At 38.5% G+C, this 19,870-nt stretch overlaps 1 protein-coding gene across 1 annotated transcript in view; it reads right to left on the bottom strand.

The window, feature by feature from the left end:
- Positions 1-415: 415 nt before the first annotated feature.
- CCDC38 (coiled-coil domain containing 38) overlaps positions 416-19,870 on the bottom strand; it is a 49,204-nt gene continuing 29,749 nt past the window's right edge. The window contains exons 9-14 of the mRNA XM_064285122.1: positions 17,110-17,236; positions 16,215-16,366; positions 14,525-14,660; positions 8,420-8,625; positions 5,840-5,933; positions 416-605 (exon numbers count right to left, since the gene is read on the bottom strand). Of these exons, the coding sequence (XP_064141192.1) occupies positions 495-605; positions 5,840-5,933; positions 8,420-8,625; positions 14,525-14,660; positions 16,215-16,366; positions 17,110-17,236 (826 nt within the window). The 3' untranslated portion in view covers positions 416-494. The remainder of the gene's footprint in view (positions 606-5,839; positions 5,934-8,419; positions 8,626-14,524; positions 14,661-16,214; positions 16,367-17,109; positions 17,237-19,870) is intronic.

The following is a 19,870-nucleotide window of genomic DNA, read 5'->3' as shown; positions in this document are numbered from 1 at the left end:
AAATAAAAACCAGTCTCAGAATTATGTTCTGAGACTGTAATCTAGTGGTTTTCACTTAAGTTTTAAACCCCCCAAAACCCATCATATATTTTACAGTTGTACGTTGTTAAAATGTGTATTGCACAGTGAATTTGCGTATGCTATGAGCTTCCTACAGACTGGTTGAGAAAATATGTAAAGTCTCGTGTTGTCAGAGAATGACGCTTCAGTGGTCGTTCACCATATACTTAGGTTAATAAAGCTAACTTTGGATATATATGCCCACTGGTTAGCAATTCAAAGTATAGATATAAATGTTCAACTTTATAGAATAATAATTAGGGATAATAAAAGGCTTCAGTGAAAGAAAACTCCCACTCCTATTCCTATAACCTTTAAAATAAAGGCCTTAATTCCTCAAATTGGTTAGGCCAGCATGTAGGTCAGAATATTGCCGTTACTGAAAACCAAAATCTGCAAAATATGCCTAAAACCCATTTTGGTAATAAAATGCCTTAAGTAAAAAAATATTCTTCTTCCTGTGTTTTTGTTGTCTCATTGACTAATTGTAGTTCACGTTTGTTACCAGATGGAGGTCTTGAACGAAAGATGAGTCGTCTTCCCAACTAAAACAAAAGGAGAGCAAAATCTTAATATTCTTTAACAGTTTTTTTTTTAGTGAAATATATGTAATATTAATGATTTTCACAAAGAATAATATAGTTTAAAATGTTAAATAATCACAGTTACAAAGAAGTAGATAACCTAATAGATATCAAGCATGCTAGGCAAAGTTAAGTAACAAATCGAGCAGTCATACTATGCAGAAGACAAAGCAATTATGTTTTGAGGGGAATTGGGGAGATACAGGTGAACTCATCAAGTAGAATATGGTCTAAAAGCCTAGAAAAGCATCATGTTGGCCAACATATCTCAGTAAGTGCTGTAATTACTTTTTCCTTCATGGTTAGATTACTTGTATTGAGCACCAGTTGAATGCCATTTAGATATTTTGTTGAACAAATCTTCAGGAAACCATGCACTGTTGTCTTAACCACTGGTATTGCCATTGACTCTGGGAAATGTTCCCACCCAGGAAAGACTTAGAGAAACCCCTAGATTCATACCTATTCATTTTCTCTGGGGCATATACTTAAGTATATCAGCAATCAAATTATTATTTTCTTTTAGTCTTGGAATTTCCCCATTCATTTTTATTTTTGTTTTGCTTTATAGCTGAATTTGTATAAATTGAATGGATGAAGAGAATACCGTATTCTCTGTGACATGAGATTTGATGGAATATCTCCACTGTGTCTTAAAAAGGGCAGCAGTGACATTTTAGGCTGAATGGTTCTTTGTGTGTGGTGGTCCCATGCATTGCAGAATATCCCAGGTCCAAAGGAACTGACCTATAGCACACATCCCATGGAAAAGAAATGTCCTAGGAGAACTGGACTCTGAATTCCTTAATGTCAGAATTTTTGCTTTTTCCTTCGACTGTCAAGAATCTTCTTTGTTAATCTTTGTTGTTAGTACTTTCTGAGAAAGTTGCCAATAAAGTATCAAAAACTTCTGTCAGAGGTCTTTGTACATGGCAGACTTACTGGGTCACCATTCTTTTAAATTTTCCAGTGTTTACTTTTTATTTTCGTTTTTAGTCTGTTAATTCAGTAAGCATTGAGTGTCCACTGTGTGCTAGACACTGGGGATACAAAGGTTGTTGTAACTCATGGCCTAGAAGGAAAATGGATATATTAAAACAATTTCAATTTGGTGGCTTAAATGAATAGCAGTATGTACATGTCGAAGGGCTATAAAGAATGATTATTTCTCCCTTGAGAGAACAGGGCAGCGTTGGTAGGAAGTGTTCAATTGAAGTAGATAAGTACAGACCCTCTAGGATAAAATGCTTATTTAAAAAAATCATCTTTTGACAGTAATTTTTATTAGTTTCACAATGTTTTAATGGAAACCCTGGTGGTGTAGTGATTAAGTGCTACAGCTGTTAACCAAAAGGTCGGCAGTTCAAATTCACCAGGCGCTCCTTGGAAACTCTATGAGGTAGTTCTACTCTGTGCTATAGGGTCGCTAGGAGTTGGAATCGACTTGATGGCAATGGTTTTTTTTTTTTTTTATGTTTAATAGATCAGTCTTCAAATCATCAAACCATTTGATTCATACTCTATAACCAAAATAACCAGTTAACCAGCATTTTTCACCTGGTTGTGGTTGTTGAAGCATTACATATATGTAACCTAAGTTAGCAATATATTTTATTGTGGTGAAATATATATACCAAGACATTTGTCATTTCAACCATTTTTATATGTACAATTCAGTGACAGTTACATTCACCATGTTGTATAACACTCATCACTATCCATTTCCGATTTTTTTCATCACTTGTAACAAAAACTCTGTACCCCTTGAGCAACCCCCCCCCTCCCCATTTCTCCCTCACACCTGCTCCTGGTAACCACTAATAAACTGGTTTCTATGTATTTGCCTAATCTGGGTATTTCATATAAGTGGAATCCTATGATATTTGTCCTTTTTTTTCTACTTCACTCAGTGTAATGTTTTCAAAGTTCATCCATGTTGGAGCATATTTCAGAACTTCATTTTATGGCTGAATAATATTCACTTGTATGGATATGCCACATTTTATCTGTTGATGGACATCTGGATTGTTTCCACCTCTTGGCTATTGTAAGTTATGCTGCAATGAACATTGATGTACAACTATATGTTTGTGTCCCTGCTTTCAAGTCTTTTTTGAGTCTATGCCTAGGAGTGGAGTTGCTGGGTTATATGGTAATTTTGTAGAACAATATCATTAATATCACACACAAGTAAAATTTTGCTGAAGATCATTCAAAAATGGATGCAGCAGTATATTGACAGGGAACTGCCAGAAACTCAGGCCGGTTTCAGAAGAGGACATGGAACCAGGGATATCATTGCTGATGTCAGATGGATCCTGGCTGAAAGCAGAGAATACCAGAAGGATGTTTACCTGTATTTTATTGACTATGCGAAGGCATTTGACTGTGTGGATCGTAACAAATTATGGATAACATTGCAAAGAATGAGAATTCCAGAACACTTAATTGTGCTCATGAGGCACCTTTACATAGATCAAGAGGCAGTTGTTCGTACAGAACAAGGGGATACTGATTGGTTTAAAGTCAGGAAAGGTGTGTGTCAGGGTTGCATTCTTTCACCATACCTATTCAATCTGTATGCTGAGCAAATAATCCGAGAAGCTGGACTATATGAAGAAGAACGGGGCATCAGGATTGGAAGAAGACTCATTAACAACCTGCATTATCCAGATGACACAACCTTGCTTGCTGAAAGTGAAGAGGACTTGAAGTACTTACTAATGAAGATCAAAGACCACAGCCTTCAGTATGGATTGCACCTCAACATAAAGAAAACAAAACTCCTCACAACTGGACCAATGAGAAACATCATGATGAATGGAGAAAAGATTGAAGTTGTCAAGGATTTCATTTTACTTGGATCCACAATCAACAGCCATGGAAGCAGCAGTCAAGAAATCAAAAGATGCATCGTGTTGGGTAAATCTGCTGCAAAGGACCTCTTCAAAGTGTTGAAGAGCAAAGACGTCACCTTGAAGACTAAGGTGCGCCTGACCCAAGCCATGGTATTTTCAATCACATCATATGCATGTGAAAGCTGGACAATGAATAGGGAAGACCAAAGAATTGATGCCTTTGAATTGTGGTGTTGGCAAAGAATATTGAATATACCATGGACTGCCAAAAGAACGAACAAATCTGTCTTAGAAGAAGTACAGCCAGAATGCTCCTTAGAAGGAAGGGTGGTGAGACTGTGTCTTACATGCTTTGGACATGTTGTCAGGAGGGATCAGTCCCTGGAGAAGGACATCATGCTTGGCAGAGTACAGGGTCAGCAGAAAGGAGGAAGAGCCTCAACAAGGTGGATTGACACGGTGGCTGCAACAATGAGGTCAAGCATAACAGTGCTTGTAAGGATGGCTCAGGACTGGGCAGTGTTTTGTTCTGTTGTGCATAGGGTCACCATGAGTCTGAGTCGGAACTGACTTGATGGCACCTAACAACAACAACATGGTAATTTTATGTTTAACTTTTTGAGGAACCACCAAACTTTTCCACAGTGGCTGCACAATTTTATAATCCCACTGACAATGGATGAGAGTTCCAATTTCTCCACATCTTTGCTAACACTTTTCCATTTTTCTGATAATAGCCATCCTATTGTTATTAGTTGCCATTGAGTCAGTTTCAACTCAGAGTGACTCCATGTGTGCAGAGTAGAATTGTTCTACCGGGTTTTCAAAGCTGTGACCTTTTGGAAACAAATTGTCAGGCCTTGTTTCTGAGGCACCTCTGGGTGGGTTTGAACTGTCAACCTTTTGGTTAGTAGTCCATCACTTAACCATTTGTGCCACCCAGGGTCTAGTGGGTGTGTAGTAGTATCTCATTGTGGTTTTGGTTTGCATTTCCGTGATGACTAATGCTGTATATCTTTTCATGTGTTTATTGGCCATTTGTATATCTTTGGTGAAGAGTCTATTCAAGTCCTTTGCCCATTTTTTGACTGGGTTTTTTTGTCTTTTTGTTGTTGAATTGTAGGAATTCTTTATGTATTCTGGGTATTAAAACCTTACCAGTTATATGGAGCCCTGGTGGCACAGTGGTTAAGAGTCTAGGCCAAAAGCTCAGCAGTTCTAATCCACCAACCACTTCTTGGAAACCCTATGGGGCAGTTCTACTCTGTCCTATAGGGTTGCTATGAGGTAGAATTGACTTGACAGCAACGGGGTGTCAGTTATATGGTTACCAAACATTTCCTCCCCAACTGTAGTTTGTCTCATTATTTTGTTGATAAAGTCCATTGATGCACAAAGGTTTACAATTTTATGGAAGTCTAATTTGTCAGTTTTGTCTTTTGTTGCTCGAACTTTGTTGGTGTCATATCCATGAATCCATTGTTGGAAGCTAAATCCTGAAGCATCACTCCCACGTTTTGTTCTAAGAATTTTATGGTTTAAGTTCTCACACTTAGGTCTTTGATCCATTTTGAGTTAATTTTTGTATATGATATGAGGTATGTGTCCCACTTCATTCCTTCACATGTGGAGATCCATTTGTCCCAGCACCATTGATTGAAGAGAGTGTTCTTTCCCCACTGGATGAACTTAGCACTTTTGTCAAAAATCAGTTGGCCATAGATGTACAGATTCATTTCTGGACATGGTATGTATTTAACAGTTGTCATACTTCAAAAAAACTTTGGAGTATAGTGAAACTGTGAGAGCTGGAACTTGAAGGGACGGCCATGTCTTGAAAGTTTTCCACCTTTGACAGCATGTAGTTCTTTCTATTGCTCTTTATTAGTAGAAAATATTTGAGTTTTCCTTCTCTGACAGGTTTCTGCCTTACACAGGTTCCAGCTTTCACAGGTTTTACTGTGCTTACTTCAAAAGGCTGGTTGTGAGGCACACAGTAAACACTATCTGGTAACTCTTACTATGATGAGCGTCAATGTCTGCATTGGCTTTGCAGATAACCATGAAATTGTCTTCCTGGAATATATTTCAGACACTAATTCAGAACAGGGAGAAAGTGGCTTTTTATTAAAAGGTGGGTTTCGTGGAGAAATGTAGACCCAGTAATTTGAATAATTTTAAATGAACCAGAGAGACCAACTGAAGCTGTGAGCAAGAAAGATTATTTTACTGAAAGGCAACCTGGATAAGTTAGATGAATAACATATATTTGGTTTTACACTACCGAAGGACTATATACGTTGATGTAGCTGGAGCTATTAATAACAAAACACAAACCTTTTTCTTTGGTTGTGCTACTGCTCTTTCCAGAGCAGCTTTCAGCCGTTCTTCCTGGTGTTTTTGTTTTTCTTTCATTTTCTCTTCACGCAACCTGTCACAAGAGGAGAAAGACATTCTTGTAATTATAAACCATAGTTAGAAAGTAAAAAAGATCTACATCATTACTGTTTGGTAATGAACTAGCTAAATATTATAAGACCTCCCTTGAGGGTGAATGAAAATTTCACTGCTTCTTTACACATAGCTAAAAAAAAAAAAAAATTTTTTTATGGCTAGTGAGTATGCAGGTGAAATCACAACAAGAAGTTTTGTTTGTTTTGAAATAGGAAGAAATTTCATTTCACAATTTTGAAAAGAAGTAAAATCTACTTAATCTTGGTCTACAATGATCACCTTAGTGAAGCCATTTTGTCAATCCACTTACTTAACTCCAGCACTTTATAATTAGTCTGTGCAATGGTAACTTGAATTAACTTCCATTTATTTTTACCCCTTTTAAACCCTTTTATTGTAGGTGTAACGTATATACAGAAAAGTATACAAGCCACACATGTATAGCTCTATTAATTACCATAAAAGTGCACTTTCCAGTTAATCTCTATGAATTGATTTAAAAAAAATCTTTATTAGGATAAAATGATATCCTCAAATTAAGACCAAGAAATGTAATTTGTCTTTTTCTCAAAAGGAAAAACAATGAACCAGATTTAAAATCAGATAGGTTCAAATCCCAGCTGTCTTATTAGCTGTGTAACCTTGGACACCTTTCTTCTCTCTCTGAGCCTCAGTTTCCTTATCTGTGAAATGAGTAAAATTATTAATATACCTCTTTAGGGTTGTCATGTGGATAAAATTAAATGAGGTAACTTACACAAACTGTCTAGTACAATGCTTGGCGCAGAATAGGTACTCAAGTGATAGCTATTTTATGGTCCCATATAATTAAATCATTAAGTGTAAGATTATATACTAAAGGATGGAAATAACATCAAGCATTTTTATGCAAAATTAGATGCTATGCTACCCATTGCCGTCAAGTCAATTCCCACTCATAGTGACCCTACAGGACAGAGTACAGCTGTCCCATAGGGTTTCCAAGGCTGTAAATATTTATGGAAGCAGACTGCCACATCTTTGTTCTGTGGAGGGGCTGCGAGTTTGAACTGCTGACCTTTTGGTTAGATGCCAAGTGCTTAACCACTGCACCACCAAGGCTCGTTAGATGCTGTTAGGTGTCCCCAAACAGTGGGGAAAATCAACTAAAATTCTCTTTTTCTAAGAACAATAAAGACTTGGAATCATGTATCGTTATGAAAGATAGGTTTTAATTACACATTGGTAATACATTTGCTACTATAAAAAAGATGCAAGTGTTGTTAGGGTGATCAGTCATAGTGAGATCGACCATCTCGTGGGAAGAATAATCTTTCATTTAAATTTTTAATTAAAAATTTGTTTTATATTCAGTAGAATCACATCAGGATCAACTTCATGTATTCTGGACTTCATTTTTATATGGAGGAGACAATATCTCCCATGCACTGGTAATACAGTAAGCAGTAACAAAATGTCTAATACCAGTGGCTAGTACTCGAGTAATTATATGCCAAGCGTGCTGAATTGCTTTACATGGATCATTTAATTCATCGTCACAACAGCCCTAATGAGGTAAGTACCATTACTACTGCTGTTTTACAGATAAACTCAGAGTATGTGGTCTGCCTAAAGTCACAAAATAGAAGAAGTAGTGGAACCTAGATTGAACCCAAGCAGACCTGCTCTCATGTCCACACCGTAGCCACAGTTCCAGTCTAAGTCCCGGTGTGTTTACTTGTTGTAACAAAAACATTATTCCACCCATAAGCATTCCCTACGTTATACTGAGATCATGTTATATTTATAATAATAGTTGCTTCAACAGTAGCATGTACATAAAAGTCGTTATTTAACTCAGTGTGGAAATTTGTAAATGAGTGCATTCTTCTGGGAGGGCCCAAGCCAGCCAAGGACAGGGATTACAGCCATGATGATAATCCTCATGGGGATTGTCTTGAGAAATAAATGAGTTAATGTCTAAATGCTATGGAAGTGCTGGTAATTATCTCCTGCAGAAAGCCCTCATTGTGTGGCCCTGCCTTTTAAAGGAATCCTTCATAGATCGAGTCTCCCTGTAGTTTGCCAAAGAAGGGCTCCTAATTCTGTGCCTTGGGCCCTTCAACACAAGTGCAAAATTTCCTTCCACATGACAGCTCTTCAAAAATGTTCATGTAAGTAGTGTGTTCACCCCAAAGATTCTCTTTTCTAGGCTAAGCTACCCCTCCTCCCAACTAGGTTAGTTGCCCCTGGTAATGACATATTTATTTCATATGAATATTTGATTAATATATCTCCCACGCTAAATAAGCTCATATGGAGGACAGGGCTGGGTCTGGTTCCTGACCACTGTGCGCCCTAACACTTAGCACCATCTTTGCCACAGAACAGAAACTTGCTAAGTGTTAGTGGAATCCAAGCAAAAACAAAGCTTCCTATCACATTAGGTCATCCGCTATATTTATATCATAAAACATTGAGTACTTTTGCCTCCGTTCTTTCTGCTTTAACTTCTCAATTGCCTCCACATGTTCTTTAGGAACAGATTCGATGAGATCACTCAGTTCCACCAGGCGAGACTCCACTTTGACCAGCTTTTGAATCGGGTTGAGACTGCCAACCTCAGCATCTCCTATGCAGACTGTGTACACTTGATTGATTTTTTTATTAAGAGATTCTATCAGTTTTTCCTGAGATTGAGGAGAAAAGGAAGAGCAGAAAACTTTACGTCACATCACTAACTGGTTACCCATTCAACAAATGTAAAATGCCATTTTACTGTAATATAATGAAAAGACATTTATATGCTACTGTTTCCTTTTTTTTGAAAAGGAATACTCTTAATACTATATTATAGAAAAGCAGTGAGGAAATGTAGCAGTGATATTTAATCTGTAACATAATTTATAGTCACATCATTATTATAGTTACACCTTGGATTATTTTCGTAAAAAGATATTTCAGTCTAGATGTAAAAAGTAATTACAGCCAGACAGAACACATCCTTTTGCTTGATTCCCTGATTCCCTGAGCATTCAAGCAGAGAGGACATTCACACTTAAATCCTTGTTTGCCACTCTGACGCACTTCCCTACAGAACCGTACATGGATCCCTCTGCATTGTAATCTCTGAAGGTGTAGTCATCCTGTATGATGGTTATTTCCATGCCTTATCTCCCCTTCTAGACTAAGCACCTGGAGGGCAGGGGCTACTTCTTATGCTTACACTTTAAATATTGAGAACAGTGCCTTGCACATAGCTATGCATTTAATAAATGGTTGCTGAATAAAGGACTGAATGCACTCTCCCAGCGGGCGGGGGTGGGGGTGGGGGAGAGGAGGAGTTTCAAGCAAGCAGATCTCCAGGCTGACCTACAAAAAAAGCTGAATTTTCATCCTCTGTATTGGGAAGCTACCGCAGTATTTCTAAATCACTCTCTCTGATGTAGACAGCCAGGCTTAGGCCAAACCTTGCTGATCCCTGTGCCTGGCCGCTGCGCTGTTTTGACGGTAGCGATCCTGGAGCTGGTCCGTATTGTAGTTCGGGACCAAAAGAAAGTCCATCCTTTCTCTCCTCTCAGTGCCCTGCACTCACAGTAAAAAGGCGCTTAGTAAATTGCTGGGCAAAGTAAACCTTGTTCCTGGAAACATCCGGCCCCATTTCCCGTTCCTGCATAAGAAGGTGAGAACCACGGTAAAGCAAGCCAAGGCCTTGCTGTGGCTCCTGGCGCCGAGGGAAACCGCTCCTGGAGCCAAAAACTCAATGCTGAGACACCGACATTTAGAAGCGAAGATCTGATACCAAGGGTGTACTTCCCACAGCTTGGCTCTCACACCTGCTTACATATATATATAGATGGACTTATTTACTACAAAGGCCCTCTTTTCTCCCGTTTTAAAAGTAACATTTCTTGTATTTCCTCTTTGTATTAAAAACATATCCCCTTTAGAAAACTTAAAGAAAATCTGATTTACCACAAAGCCCTCTTTTCTCCCTTTCTAAAATACTACTTATTGTATTTCCTATTTCTATTAACAACACATTCCTTTTAGAAAATTTGGAGAAATGCGAAAAAAAAAAGGAAAAAAAGTCAAAGTCATCCATCAAAGGGCTGAAATGCTGTACATTGGATACGAGAAAACAATATTGCTGCAACATCAAATAAACCAGAAAATATATATACATTTTAAAAATATATATTGAATTCTGGTTTTGAGAAAAAGCAGCTTTATTAAGAAAATGGTTAGTATTTGATGGAAATTTTTGAAGAAGACCTCTGAACACTTAGAAAGAGCTTTAGAGATGGATGGCAATAGTCTTTTAGGATGTCTTTTAAGTTCCCCTCATCAAACAAGGAGCCCTGGTGGCACAGTGGTTAAGAACTTGGCTGCTAACCAAAAGGCTGGCAGTTCGAATCCACCAGCTGCTTCTTGGAAACCTTATGGGGTGGTTCTGCTCTGTCCCATAGGGTTGGAATCAACTCTATGACAGCAGGTTGTCAAACAGGAGAAAAAAAGATTTTTTCAAGATAACAAAGTAAGAACAGGTAAGAAATAGGAGAGGGAAATGAAGTTAAAGAAGATAATCATGTATGAAAAAGAGGTTGAGGCCTGCCCAACAGGAAAGAGGGCAAAAGGAAGGGGAGCTCCAGCTGCAGGCCTGAGGACAGAGGAAGTGAGTGTCAGCTGATTCCTCTGATGGCCACCAGATGGCAGGCCCAGCCTAACGTACCTCTGGAGGGGCTGCCAGGTGAGGCTGCAAAGGGTGGGAGGTACTCCTATGGGTACAGTGGGGCTGGGTTATGGAAGACTGAGTACCAGGATAAGAACTTTGGATGGCTTCCAAAAGTTGAACGATGTGACTACAGCAATGTTTTAAAAGGCATAATCATATCAAAACTGGACAGCAGTAGAAGGGCCAGGGAAAGGAGAGATGTCCAGATGTCACTTAAAGTCCTCCCCAATTCAGTGATTCCATATTTCTAGTCCAAGTCATATTCTGGTTTAAACAACCCTCCTGACTGAACTTGATCAGCTTCCTATGCAGAAGAACGACAAAACCAGAGATGAATACGTTGTGCCAACTGAACAAAGGAATATCACACAGAAATGAAAATAAGCAAACTGCTACACAAAACATCATGAATGAATCTAACACACGTAATTTTGAGAGAAAGAAGCCAAACACATGTTACATGATTCTTATTTATATAAAGTTCAAAAGCAGGAAACTTAATTGATAGTAATGGAAGTCAGACTAGTGGTCCTCTTTGAGGGATGGTAGAGACTGGAAAGAGGCTTCTGGGGCGCTGGTGATGTTCTATTCCCTGATCTGGGGTGTTTCCTGATTAGGGTCTGTGCCCTGTAGCAGTCAAGCCAATGAAACGTACTCCAAGTCAGAAAGATTGAGGACATTTATTTAGGAAATGACACTACCAGGGATCCGACAGTAACACAGACTCTCTCTCTATGGAGTCCCAAAAAGCAATTTTACATTAGAACTTATATAGAATTTTTACAAGTGTTAGAAATGTCTTTGTAGCCTGTAGATGGCATGGCTGGAGGAGTTATTCATTACAAGATAGTGACAAGAGATTCTTTATCAAACTAAAGAGATATATGCCTGACATCTTATCAAGCTAAAGATACATAAGTCAAACACCTGGGCTCTAACCCCTATGTGGAGGGTGGGGTGTTGTAAGTCATAGGTGGTCTCACGTAACAAAACAAAGTTATTAGCATCAGACCAAAACAAAGTCATTAACAAAGTATGTGAAGAAGTAGGCAGGCAGACGAAGGAGAAGAGCTTATAGGTTCATCATAGATTTAGCTATGTCAAGCTCTCAGTTGCCCATTTTGAAAAGGAGAAAACATGCTGGGGGGTATTAGGGTCACAGGGGTGTGTGTGTACATGAGTGTGTTCACTTTGAAAAAATTCCTCAAGATACACACTTATGATTTGTGTCCTTTTCAGTATTACAATATTATACCAGAATTTAAAATTTTATTTTAAAAATAAAATATTGAATCAAGATGTGTGGAAATTTTGAAAGAATAAAATGCTCATTTTACAGTTATCATAGCTACAAATAACCACGGTAATACTTTTCCCATTCCAATTTTCCTGTTCCATCTCCCGTTTCCAGCCTAGCATTTCACATCTCTAGGAGACACTACCCAGAAAACCCAATGTCGTCGAGTTGATTCCGACGCATAGCGACCCTGTAGGACAGAGTAGAACTGCCCCATAGAGTTTCCAAGGAGTGCCTGGCCGATTTGAACCGCCGACCCTTTGGTCAGCAACTGTAGCACTTAACCACTACGCCACCAGGTTTTCCAAGGAGACACTAAGAATTAGTAACCCCATTTTCCCAGAGTGTAAAATATATGAATGACAAAACTACACAGGTGACCAAAATTTCATGGATAGTCTTTTAAAGTGATTTTCAGATCCATTCTACCTTCTCTGTTTAGAGATCTGGTTGCCTCAAGGTTTAAGAGTGTCGAAATTGCCACTTTTTTTCAAAGTTGCCCTAAACTTGCCTGAAAGGGGTTTGTGTGGGCAGGTATCACTCTGATTTAGGGGACACCTTGCGTGTCAATCAGCTGCAGAATTATTTAAAACAGCATTGAAAAGCGGAAAGGTGGCTGTCACCATACTTGTATGCACGGCCCATGCCTTCCTGAGGGCACGAGCTCACCCTAGGAAATGTGTGTGTGAAGAAGCCATAAACAGCTTCTTGTTCTTTGTGACCCTGCTTATCTATGAGCAGAGGTAACAGTCATCTCCTGATAGTTGTTGCTAGGTACCATGGAGTCGGTTCTGACTCATACAGACCCATGTATGACAGAACTAAGCACTGCCTTGTCCTGCATCATCCTCACAATCATTGTTATGCCTGAGCCCGTCATTGCAGCCACTGTGTCAATCCAACTCTTTGAGGCTCTTCCTCTTTTTCTTGACCCTCCACTTTACCAAGCATGATGTCCTTCTCCAGGGATTGGTCCCTCCTGATAATGTGTCCAAAGTATGTGAGACAAAGTCTCACCATCCTTGCTTCTAAGGAGCATTCTGGGTGTACTTTTTCCAAGACAGATTCGTTTGTCCTTTTGGCAGCCCATGGTGTATTCTTCGCCAACACCACAATTCAAAGGCATTGATTCTTCTTCAGTCTTCCTTATTCATTGTCCAGCTTTCACATGCATATGAGGTGATTGAAAACACCATAGCCTGGTTCAGGTGCACCTGAGTCCTCAAAGTGACATCTTTGCTTTTTAACACTTTAAGGAGGCCTTTTGTAGCAGATTTGCCCAATGCCCAATGATACAGTGTCCCCCAATTTACCTCTGCTTAAATATTAAGTTCATAACCATAAATAAGATATTTGCCTTACTTTTTAGCTTTGTATTTTTGTTTCATTTGAGGTTTTTATAAGGAAACCAATGTTAGCTAGAGTTTATTGTGGGCCTAAAAGTGAACCTAATTATTCATTCAACAAACATTTATTCAGTACCTATTTTATGAAGTTGCCAAACTGGGCTAACCAAAACCAATAAGACAATCCCTGCCCTCAAGGGGTTTCGCATCTAGCTGAGAGAGACAAACATGTAAATAAACAAGTATACTATTGTGTGCCACAGGCGCTCTGATGAATCTACCTTCGCAGGCCCAGAGAGGCCTAAATCCATTACGAACTCTCTATCGGGCAAATTTTTCATTCCAGGTTGATTCAGTGCTCCCTCATTTCATTACTTGCTCCCAGTTTACCACCAAAATGATGACAGGCAGTAAACTACTTGACATGTATACACTCTGACTGAAAGAAGTGTATTTAAAGGAGGAAAAACCTCAATACCATGCTTTGTAATAATTAGAGCCACATTTTAAGAGAAACCCTATGCAGGTCAGCATGTTTTCTTTCTATCTAACTATTTAAATTGGCTCTTACATCTGTCATAGATTGAATTGTGTCCCCCCAAAATGTGTATCAACTTAGCTACGCCATGATTTCCAGCATCGTGTGACTGTCCGCCATTTTGTGATCTGATGTGATTTTCCAACCTGTTATAAATCCTTCCTCTGTGATATTAATAAGGCAGGCTGCAATCTAGAAAATAGGTTGTATCTTGAGTCGATCTCTTTTGAGATAGAAAAGAAGTGAGCAGAGAGACAGGGGGACCTCATGCCAGCAAGAAAGAAGAGCCAGGACAACAGCACATCCTTTTGACTCGGGGTCCCTGTGCTGAGAAACTCCTAGGTCAGGGGAAGATTGATGACAAGGACCTTCCCCCAGAGCTGACAGAAAGAGAAAGCCTTACCCTGGAGCTGGCACCCTGAATTTGGACTTCTAGGTTCCTAGACTGTAAGACAATAAATTTCTCTTTGTTAAAGCCATCCACTTGTGGTATTTCTGTTTTAGCAGCACCAGGTAACTAAGACACATATTGATAAAATAATTCCAAGTTGTTCTTCCACCTCTCCATCAATCTGTGACTTGTGATTTGCTTTAACTCCATTCAAATGCTTAGCACAGCAAATACAAATTATTATTATCATGAGGCAAAATACCACAAGCAAAGAATGATTACCTGAACTTCTGACTTAAATTCTCCAAAACTAAATAGCCTGGACCTTAATTCCAATTCTGCTGCTTTTTCTTCTTCTCTCTCACAGTTAGCCTTAAGCATTTCCTTGTGCTCCAAGAGAAACTCTATGTTGCTATTTCTATCACACAAAAAAGAAAGAAACCCTTGTCTGTAATTTGTGGTTTAGTGAAATAAACATTAATCAGGAGCTTTGACACTCTTTCCAGATTATGTGTCAACAGCCTATGTCTAGCCAGCCACACATAATTCCATATTTAAAAATATTGCCAAAACATCTGCAACTTTTCAAGTTAAAATGAAAAATAAATAAATAAATAAATAAATGCACAGATCCTGCTTTTAGCTTCCATTATGAGGCATTTTCTTCCCCTGCCCTACTTTTGTGATTCCCCTGTGTCCCCCAAGTAGAAAGTGGCAGAGTTTAGGTGTTAGGAACCCAAGTTGTGATGTGATCTAATATATCAAACCTGCCTGATAATCAGAATATCTGGGGAAAAAAAAAATAGGAGTCCCTGGGTGGTGCGAACAGTCAATGTGCTCGGCTGCTAACTGAAAGTTTGGAGGTTTGAGTCCACCAGAGGTGCTTTGGAAGAAAGGCCTGGGGATCTAGTGCCAAAAAATCAACCACTGAAAACTATGGTGCACAATTCTACTCCGAAATACATGGGGTCCTTATGATTGGGAGTCAACTTGTCAGCAACTGGTTTCTTTAAGGGAAAACATGCAGACTCCTAACTCCCTTGCCTGGAGATTCTGATAAAGATACCTTAGATACTCTGATACAGATTTCCTCTTCCTGCCTAACTGAACCCCACCCTCTCACCTCTCCCCTCACAACCGCCACAAAACACATTGTCAGGGGTGGGACACCATATGCTATGAGGACCGGAAGAAGGTAACAGCTGGTGTGAGATAATGATTTTTAGGCTTTTACCTTCTGAACAAATGAATTTGTCCTGAAGTTCAATGTCATTTGACCTATTGTTTAAAAAGATTGCCATCTTCTGTCCTGGTAAACCTTTTGGAAAAATATTCTACACATTTTTATAATGGGTAAATGTAAAGACCTATTCTCTGCCTCTTGAAGTTATTTTTCAAAATTATAATAATATCATAAAATTTTAGACTAGAAACGAATTCTGTGAGTCATCAAATCCAGCATCTCTTTCCTGACAAAAATCCTTTCTTACCCTGATGGATTGAAATTTACATTATAAAATTATATAATATTTAATCACAAAAAAGAACTATTTTGATTCGGGTAACAGCTAAGGAAAATGCACTTATCAGTAATATCTTCCAAAACATGAATCCGATTAAGGAAATGACAGCTAGCCAGGTGACATGGTGAAAACTACACTGAACAAAAATTAAGTCAGTAGGCACCATTTCAATTCTTTTAATCTTTAAATGACAATCATAAATCTTTCAAACTGTACTTTATTATTGCTAGCTAGGAATATACTTTGAGAAGTGAAAGGAAGATAGGGATGGAAATTAAACTGAGAAAATACAACTTCTACCTTTTACACCTGGCAATGTAAACTATTACTAATAAATATCCCAGCTGAGATTCCAGAGCCACCTGGAGGAAGGGCCACACGGGAATGAGCTGGAACCAGTGTCTGGTTAGAAATCCCCCATAGAATATATTTCGTTTTCAGTCACTTACATTTTATCCTGTATAACTTTTTCTCTTTTATTAACATCTTCGAGATTTTCATCTACATCTTGGGAATATTGTACCAAAGTAAGATTCTGCTCTTCCAGCTCTGTGAGAACTTGAAGCAACTCTTCTGGCTCTTTGAAATAAATCTCGGGTTCCTATCAATCAACAATGAAGAGTATAATTCACTAGAAAATATGATACCTATGTGCTTGTGACTTATCTGGAAAAATACAGTGGAGTAAAGAACACCGTTCTGACAATGAGGGAGATGTGGGTAGCGAAGTGCAAAGGAGAAGGAATAGAAGAAAAGACAAAAGGCTAAAGTGAAGGTCATCCCTCTTCCCTTCCCACACATTTTAATTATTTTATATATTTTCCAGATTTTTTTAATTATAAGTATATATAACTTTAAAAAAGAAATTTAGTTAAAATAATGACTTGAGGTAAAGTCCATATAATATTGGATGGTGGTTATTAGTGCTTTTTTGTTCTTTTGTGTTTCTGTGGTTGCATCTAGAGTGGGGCTGGTTCAAAGTCAATCTTGCAGCAATAAAGGGCTATTTTGTTGAAGGCCGATTTATATTACTGTTCCACTATCCAACATATCTCAAGCCCTGAAAAAATGATACACATTGAGGAAATGGGTATTTTTACCAGAATATTGTAGATAATATATATCTCCTAAATTACAATGTCTTATAGGCATTTATTTTTCATAAAATGCTTGATGACAAAAATGAACTATATATATTATTGGGGAACAGTGTCAAAATTGTTATTTCCTTTTGGATATTTTGGGGACTATTTGGAATAGAAAATTCTAATTTCAAAAGAAGAAATGAGCATTTATACTTTTCACCAAACATAATATTTAAACCAAGAAATATGAGCTGGTTACCAGATCATAGTCCATATCATCATCTAAAAGGAATTCCATACTGTCTTCTGAACTGATACTTTCAGGGTGGCTGGAAAAGAAAAAGAAAACGTCTGATTTCTGAGCCATTTTTTTGTCAACAGATTTCCTTTAAATCTCTAAATTGCCTCTGGAGCCTAACTCTAAAATAGTTCTTCTCAATAGGAATCAACAGTTTCCATGAGAATGCAAAAGAAAACCAGATTTGGTCCCAGACAAGGCTGACATACACAAACTGATGAGACCACGAGGAAGGCTGTACCATATGGAATCAATTATTTGAGGTGTATCTACAAAGTAATGTAATTTTTTTAAAAGAAACAAAACAACATCTGTTTTGTCCCTTTTTAATGCAGTCTTCTTGAGAAACTAAAAATGTTTTGTAGTATTCAAAACAAAGCTTGCACCTCCATCTTCTGAATATCCCCTAGTGAAACAGTATTTGTCTTTTTAAGATCAAATTTTACTTATTAAAAAAAATATCTTCCAATCAGGCTGAGGAAATGTTGATTGGGGGATGGGGAATGAGATACTTTCTTAAGGAATAATTACGTGGCTTGGAAAGCAGCTCTGGAAAAATCCTTCAAGAAGGCAAACTGGAAACTGTTGGGATATTACAGAGGCAGGGAACAAGGAGAGAGCAAGGTAGTTTTTGCCATGATCTCAGTGGAGGCTTGCCCATTGCTATGATGCTGAATAGGCTTCAGTGGAGTTTCCAGCCTAGGAATGAAGGTCTGGAGATCTACCTCTGAGAAGGAGGCAATAAAGACCCCTATGGGTCTTCTCCAACATTATAATTCAAAGGCATTGGTTCTTCTTCAGTTTTCTTATTCGTTGTCCAGCTTTCGCATGCATGAGGAGATTGAAAATACTATTGCTTGGGTCACGCACATCTTAGTCTTCAAGATGCCATCTTTGCTTTTTAACACTTTAAAGTGGTCTTTTGTAGCAGATTGGAAACCCTGGTGGTGTAGTGGTTAAGTGCTATGGCTGCTAACGAAAAGGTCGGCAGTTTGAATCCAACAGGCGCTCCTTGGAAGCTCTATGGGGTAGTTCTACCCTGTCCTGTAGGGTCGCTATGAGTCAGAATCGACTTGACAGCAATGGGTAACGGGTTTTTTCAGCAGATTTGCCAAATGCGATGTGTCATTTGATTTTTTGACTGCTGCTTCCGTGGGTGTTGATTGTAGATCCAAGTAAAATGAAATCCTTGACAACTTCAAACTTTTTTCCATTTATCATGATGTTGCTTCTCGGTCCAGCTGTGAGGATTTTTGTTTTCTTTATGTTGAGGTGTAATCCATACTGAAGGCTGTGGTCTTTGATCTTTATCAATAAGTGGTTTAAGACCTCTTCAGTTTCAGCAAGCCAGGTTGTGTCATCTGCATAACGCAGGTTGTGAACAAGTCTTCCTCCAGTCCGATGCCCCGTTCTTCTTCATATAGTCCATATATGCAGTGGACAGGCATTTTCTGCAAATAGCAGTTGCAGGCACTCATCAAAGAATGCAGGGAGGCCTATGAGAGCTCAGTTAAATCAGGAGCACACAGAAACAGCAACCACTTCCTCCAGCATATGTTACGGAGGAGTGGATTTGTAGTATAGTGCATATGTATTCTACTTGGGTCAACAATCAATATCCGTGTTAGCAGCAGTCAAGACATTGCATTGGGCAAATCTGCTGCAAAAGACTTCTTTTAAGTTTAAAACACAAAGCCATCACTTTGATGACTGAGGTGTGTGCCTGACCCAAGCTATGGTTTTTCAATTGCCTCATATGCATGCGAAAGCTGGACAATGAAAAAGAAAGAAGAACTGATGCATTTGAATTGTGGTGTTGGTGAAGAATGTTGACTATGCCATGGACTGCCAGGACAAGGAGCAAATCAGTCTTAGAAGTAATACAACAAGAATGCTCCTTAGAAGCAACTTCAGCTTGCTTATTTTGGACACATTATCAAGAAAGACCAATCACTAGAAAAGGACATCATGTTTGGTAAAGTAGAGGGTCAAGAAAAAAAAGGGGAACCCCTAGTAAGATGGATTGACACAACAGCTGCAAGGGTGGACTCGAACATACCAATGAGCATGAAAATAGTAACATTTTGTTCTGTTATGCCTGAGGTCACCATGAGTTAGAGATGACTCAGCAGCACCTAACAGCAACAATGTTTGAAGAAAGGCTAAGATAGATATTTGCTAAAAGTCATTCACAGTGTCCAAGAGAGGTAATCAAGCATGTACTGTACTTTGCTGAGGATGATTTCCCTTTTTCCGGTGTGAGATTGGTTTTCTTGTGTTGCTTTCCTGTTCAAAATGTCCCGGTGAAGTCCACATCGTTGGTGATGGTGGTGGTGAAAAGAAATAGCATATCATTAAAAATGAGTCCTTGTCACCTGGTGTATGATATTCATTTTTCTGCATGGGTATGCTCACTACTTTTTAAAAATTATTATTATTAGAATGATAATCATATAGAAAATGGAGCTCTTTTTTTCTACTGATATTTGGCTCCAGGCATAAGTCTAAAGTCAAAGGCACACTGTTTGAGGCTGGGGGTATTGTCAGAAATATAATACAACTATCAAAAGGTCACAAATCAGGGACATAAATTGTGAGATATGTCATGGTTCTATTTTTACCTAATCATAGATTTTTTAATCACGATTTTTTTTTTAAATCAAGGGTAAAAATAAAAATGGGCACTTCAATCATGACCTCTTGTGGGGAGGCTTACCATTGC

The sequence above is a fragment of the Loxodonta africana genome, chromosome 4, assembly GCF_030014295.1.
Source record: "Loxodonta africana isolate mLoxAfr1 chromosome 4, mLoxAfr1.hap2, whole genome shotgun sequence".
NCBI classification, from domain to species: Eukaryota; Metazoa; Chordata; class Mammalia; order Proboscidea; family Elephantidae; genus Loxodonta; species Loxodonta africana.
The sequence above is the reverse complement of the archived record's forward strand: the minus strand, read 5'-3'. Positions and strand labels throughout refer to the sequence as shown.